The sequence below is a fragment of the Kryptolebias marmoratus genome, linkage group LG19, assembly GCF_001649575.2.
Source record: "Kryptolebias marmoratus isolate JLee-2015 linkage group LG19, ASM164957v2, whole genome shotgun sequence".
NCBI classification, from domain to species: Eukaryota; Metazoa; Chordata; class Actinopteri; order Cyprinodontiformes; family Rivulidae; genus Kryptolebias; species Kryptolebias marmoratus.
This window is the reverse complement of record NC_051448.1, coordinates 15407909-15413466: the sequence shown is the minus strand read 5'-3', so window position 1 is coordinate 15413466 and position 5558 is coordinate 15407909. Positions and strand designations below refer to the sequence as shown.

The 5558-nt window shown below is 48.8% G+C and overlaps 1 protein-coding gene across 1 annotated transcript in view; it reads right to left on the bottom strand.

Annotated features, from left to right (window-relative positions):
• lrfn5b (leucine rich repeat and fibronectin type III domain containing 5b) overlaps positions 1-5558 on the bottom strand; it is a 19998-nt gene continuing 14440 nt past the window's right edge. The window contains exons 4-6 of the mRNA XM_017409009.3: positions 4771-5107; positions 3559-3859; positions 1-3460 (exon numbers count right to left, since the gene is read on the bottom strand). Of these exons, the coding sequence (XP_017264498.1) occupies positions 2762-3460; positions 3559-3859; positions 4771-5107 (1337 nt within the window). The 3' untranslated portion in view covers positions 1-2761. The remainder of the gene's footprint in view (positions 3461-3558; positions 3860-4770; positions 5108-5558) is intronic.

Here is a 5558-nt window from a genome sequence, read left to right as displayed (position 1 = left end):
TTTCCATCACCTCCCACCCTCTTTGCTGCATTTGTTTCACGAAACCTTCCATTTACTCCTCACTCCTTTTGCCTCACCCGTCTCCTGCCTTCAGACATGCATTTATTATTAACACACACACACACACACACACAGCCCTCTGGCTCTCGCCAACAACTGAACCAAGGTTCGGGCCAAGCTCCTCAGCGTTTTAATCACTTGTAATGAGTGAGAACTAACAAGCAGAAGTGCACGAATGCATCCTGTTCAGGTGTTTACGCAGCTGCTTTTTTTTTTGCACGTGCGACCGAAACCCTGCGACTGTACAATCACCCGCACACGAGCTCCCACTGCGGAGGCTGGGTTTAACCCTCTCCTGCCGCAGGTTTCTGCGGCGGCTGACTTCAGAGGGAACAGGCGCGCCGCTGTTCGATGAGCAGGGAGATCTGCAAGCGCGAGGCGTCCCCTGTGACCGGCGAGGCCTCTTTTCATCATCTGCCTTCCCCCCACCACCAGCACCACCTTCTCTTTGAACAAACACAAGAGCTCAGGGATCTGTCAGAGGTCCACCACTCGCGGAGAAAAGGGAATTAGGTTGCTGCAAGACTACTGAAACCCCACATTTATCAGCACTCGAGCTGCAGACGTGCAGCTTTTGTTCTGCAGGCAGGGCTCTTTGCTAATTTGTGGGGGAAAACACACAAGCTGAAAATGAGATGTGTCTGAATGTGCCCCGTTTTGGTTCTTGTCTTTTTTTTTATCACTGGTTTATTTATACTGGTAAACATCAAACAGAAACAACAGCAAAATCAAGAGCGAACGTCCTCCCATTCTCTTACATCGACAAGTTAATTTACAATGGGTGTTGTCGGCGTGACACGATAACGTCTGGAAGTAAAAAAAAGCCACAGAGAAAGAAAATATGGAAATGAACCGCTCCTCTGGATCTCATCAGGATATCAGATTGACTTGCCGCACCTGTCATGCCATCGGTGCTGGTTCAATTGCTGCTCAAATCAGTCACGACAGGAATCCTATCAGAGCTGAGTCTTTATGTAATTATGTGATAAAAATGTATCGATTCAAACCGGAGGGCAGTATTAGGCTGAGTCGACTTGTGCCACAACAATAAAAAAAAAAAAAAAAGAAATGCTGCATTGTGCTGTGTCTGGGAGTGCCGGGATGAGAAGCAGGAGCGCGGTCGGTCTGCCTACTACATTCTGTTCCTGCTCCTCTGGGATGGAAAACACATTCTTCATCTCTCCAAAAAGAGCACTGCCACCAAGGTGTTTCAGACGTGCTGCCGTCTGCTTGTGACGCCGAACGCAAACGTCGCGTTTCGAAAGTCTTGAGGAAATGGCGTCACCTCGAACGGATAAAGTCGGGGTTCTGGGGAAAAGATACGAGCAGCTACTGTCTAACCCTGTTGTAGAGAGCTGTTCGGACGGCCTCAGTTCGGAGAAAACCAGAGTAGGTCTGACAAACCGAGGAGCTAATGGCTAGTCTGAGACCAAAGCCTTTAAATTGCCCCTAACTTCACATTTCTTGTGCTGGTGTCGATTCTCGATCATCATTTAAAAAGGTTAAAAAAACAAAAACAACTTGGCCCATCTGTGAGCCAGGCAAACAAAGACCCTAACGAGCCTCTGTTGTGAGGAGAGTGATTTTAATCTGCTGAGAAAGCTCCTCAGATGAGAAGCGAAACGTCCTCAGCTACGGAGTAGAAGTCCAGTTGTTTTTGGAGTTGTTTTTTTTAACCTTTTCTGGGTTCACATTACTTGGTCCATTCATCAGGAATACAGAGATATTGGGAACCTTTGGGGAAATTAGTTGTTTACAAAAGGCAGCAGTCAGCTTTGGTCGAGGCACTGCTCTGTTTAACCAGGAGTGTTTTTAAAAAAAAGGTGGCGAGACTGATAATCATGGGGTGGGACACCAAAAGCCAAAAGCCATAACAGATTCTCATTCATCCTATTGTGCCTATACATAGGCTATTTAAAAGACAATAAAATGTAAGTTATGATTTAGGCCTACGTTGGTTTCTTATTTTACAGTTAATTACAGCACAGTCACCGCTCGACTCACTGACAATTGTCTTCTCCTCTCTTAAAATCATATCCATAAGAATAATATGCATATACCACCGGTTTGGTAGGGCAGCAAATTTATAAGGGTAGGCATTGCCCCCCATTAACCCCCTCCTGGTGCCGTCACTGGGTTTAGCCATTAGCTCGTCAGTCCGGTCAGAATTAAACTCCATTTGTTCCAAACTGAGGCCATTCAAAGAGCTATCTCCAACAGGATAAGGTACTAATTGTCCAAAGGCTTCCCACAGAACTCCATTTCAAAAGATCTGAACTATCCCTTTAAGTAACAGATACTGTAACTATAACTCTGATCCCCCATTTGATACTTTTCTTGTTATAATACAGTATGTTCAGGTTACTGCATTCAATACCACATGAACACCTATGGTTGTACTGAGATGTATAGTATCTCACACAACTAAACATTTTTGTACATGACATAGTTTTATACACTGTTGTGCCTTTCATTAAAGTTCCATCAAATGTTGATATAAAGAAGACTTTGATAGGTTATAAGGTAAAAAATCGAAATGTTTTTCCATGACCCTGTGTGTCTGCCTTCCACAGGTCCCTCGGTAAAGAGCACAAAAAAAAAACAAAAATCAAAGCAAGGCATAAAATTCCTGTACGTCCAGAATGGGCCTCCAATCCAATCCAGTCGGCAAAAAACAAGAGTGCAGGCCATTAACTTCAAATCATAAAGTGCTCTCCAGCAGCCACTCAGACCTGGACAGTTTGTCTCGGGCTCGGCGAATGTTTGTTGTACTCTCGAGCTGCGGCAGCTCTCCGCTCATTGACAGGCTGCGTTTGGAGCGCAGGCTGGCCCCACTTTTCGGGTAGGCCATGTAGCAGCGCTCCCTGTACGAGTCTGCGTTGAGCGAGTGCCTGCGGTTCACCCTCACGCCCCCTGCTGGCACAGTCATGTAATGCCGAGAGGCCTGGTGGGGCCTGGCGGGGACCCTGGGAGCGGCAGTCCATTTGACGGGCTGACCCGGCACGGGCAGGGCGACGGCAGTGGCCTTTTTCACCTCCGAAGAGTTATTCCGGTTCATGTTATTGAGCTCGACGTCAGCCTGAGCTTCGGCTCGCCGGGCCTCCGAGGGTTTCGGCGGGGCTCCGGAGCGTTTGGGCCTCGGGGCTCCCGGGGAGGCCGGGTGCCAGCTGTGACTGCCGGCGGAGGTGGAGACCGTGCAGTCGGGGACCGAGGGTTTTGTGGTGGGCACGGCGACAGGCGCTCGCTGCTTGGTCGGCTCCGGGGGCGGGAGGGCGACCCGGAGGCAGTCCTTGTCGTTCTTCTCTGGACGTAGGACCTGCTTCGACAGGGACTTGGGGATCCCACAGCCTTGGAGTTGTCCGTCGCTGCTCAGGGATCGGATGTCCCCCATCTCCAGAGCCTGGTGTGACAGGAAAGAGAAGAGTGACGACCAGTCCACCACACACCGTTCCTCCAAAGCCAATAAAAATAAACCGCAGTGACTCACGCCTTACTGACCTTATCCGCATCTCCTTGGTTACACACCCGGTAGCGCACAATGAGGAAGATAATGAACGCGAGCACAGACGCCACAATGATCCCCCCAATGACGACAACAATGGTCCCGCCGAGGAACTGGGACTGCATGAAGTGGCAGCTCAGGTACTGTGGCTCGGTGGAAAAGTGGACGCAACCGATCACCCTGGTGGCCGTCAGAGACGTCACCTGGTCATCGTAGATGGCCAGGACGCACAGATCGTAGTGCGCGCCAGCTGCCAGGTTGTTCACCAGGATGTCTTTACTGCTGGGGGGTATCATTCTGCAGAGAGCGAGAAGCTCGGTGAGTCGGCACAGAGATTAGTGGGGTTTGAATCAAAAAAAGGGAGTGAAGCAAAACCGATTAACCATCTTACTGTTGTCAGGATGAAATGACGTGACAGTAATTTATCTCCCGGGGGGTGGGGGGATCTTAGTGATCTGCCTGCTCGCAATCTGTTCTGACATTTATTCTTTCCACCACGTCCCCGAAAACAACGGCTTGGCTCGGGAACGCAGGAAGCCTCGGTTTGCTCAGAAGCTGCTGCTGACAAGCCATATGTGCTACTGACCCCAAAGTTCACTTGGAAAAAAAGAGGATTTGTGCTGCGATCCTATCATATTACGGTGATTAACGCTAAATGTGGAGAGAAAGAAGGGGAAGGAATGAAAGGACGCTGCGCTTCTTCAGATACGCTTGTGTCGAAGCCTCTCTGATGCTTTTCTTTTTTTCTTTTTTTTTTTGTGCAACACTGGAAGACGGCTCTTTCATCTTCCTCTGGGTCCGCAGCTTAGTGCTGACATTGTGTTTTGATTTTGTTGATTAGGCATTATCAAGGCCCTGCACATAGTAAATAATACACAAGGGGGGATTATGAGTAGAAGGATAAGAATTCAGGCGCAGTGCATTAGTCTGTCTTCCTGATGGGATTAGCAGATACCACAAATCATGCTGACAGTCAGGTCCAGCTCTTAATGACTAAACTTCTGACAGGGTTTTAAAAAAATTCAAAGTAGACTAAAAAGATAAAGCTAAAGCCGTGGCTTTGCATACACTTAGATTCGCTAGTTTTCTCATTTGCCCAGGTCCCCCTTGAAAATGAGATCTAGATCTCAATGGGGTTTACCTGGTTAAATAAATAATAAAAAAATAAAATAATAAAAAAAAAAAAATTCTCGGTCACGGACGCTCACCTGTACACCAGTGAGTCGTCGTAGGTGCCGTTGTACTGGATTTGGAACATGCGGATCCCGGGAATGCTCCTGTGGAAGTTGAACTTGACCAGGGCCGAGGTGGAGTGGGCCTCGGCGATGACGACTTTCTTCTCCGGGCTTGTCTTGGCGTTCCCCAGAGGGACCCCGCCGGCGGCCTCCGAGCCCGTCTTGGACACCGTGGCGATATCCGACGAGCCCGGGTCGGGCTCCTGCTCGGCCGCCGAGCTGTTGGCGATGTGAGGGAGCTTGGCGATGACCAGCTCCACCGTCTGCTGGGCTTCCCCGGCAGCGTTGGAGGCCACGCAGGTGAAGGAACCTGAAAACACAAAAAATATGACGCAAACGACATGAACAACTGCACAAGTTTGGCTGTTTTAAATGATCATCTTCTACATTTTTTATGTAGAGAGACACCATCCTCATTAAAACTCTGGAATAAAAGGTGGCGGGCGATATGCATTCCTTCAAGGACTGATCGGCCGTTAATTATTTTATTTTTCATTGCTGAATCAGGGCCAGCGTTTAGGCCCTTCTGAAGCAGAGCAACATCTTTTCAGCTCCTACAGGATTTATTTTATTCACGTTTTAAAGGAATGAGGAGTAATCCACAGCATGAGCTCGGAGCTTGGCAGCCGAAACATTAATCACCGGGGTCGGTTTAAACTGGGAGCCTCTCTTCTGTTTAAAAATGCAGGTGTTGACTTCTTTTCAGCCTAGCATTTTCTAATCCTTTAATCCCCCCCCCCCCCCCCCACCCCCCACACCAA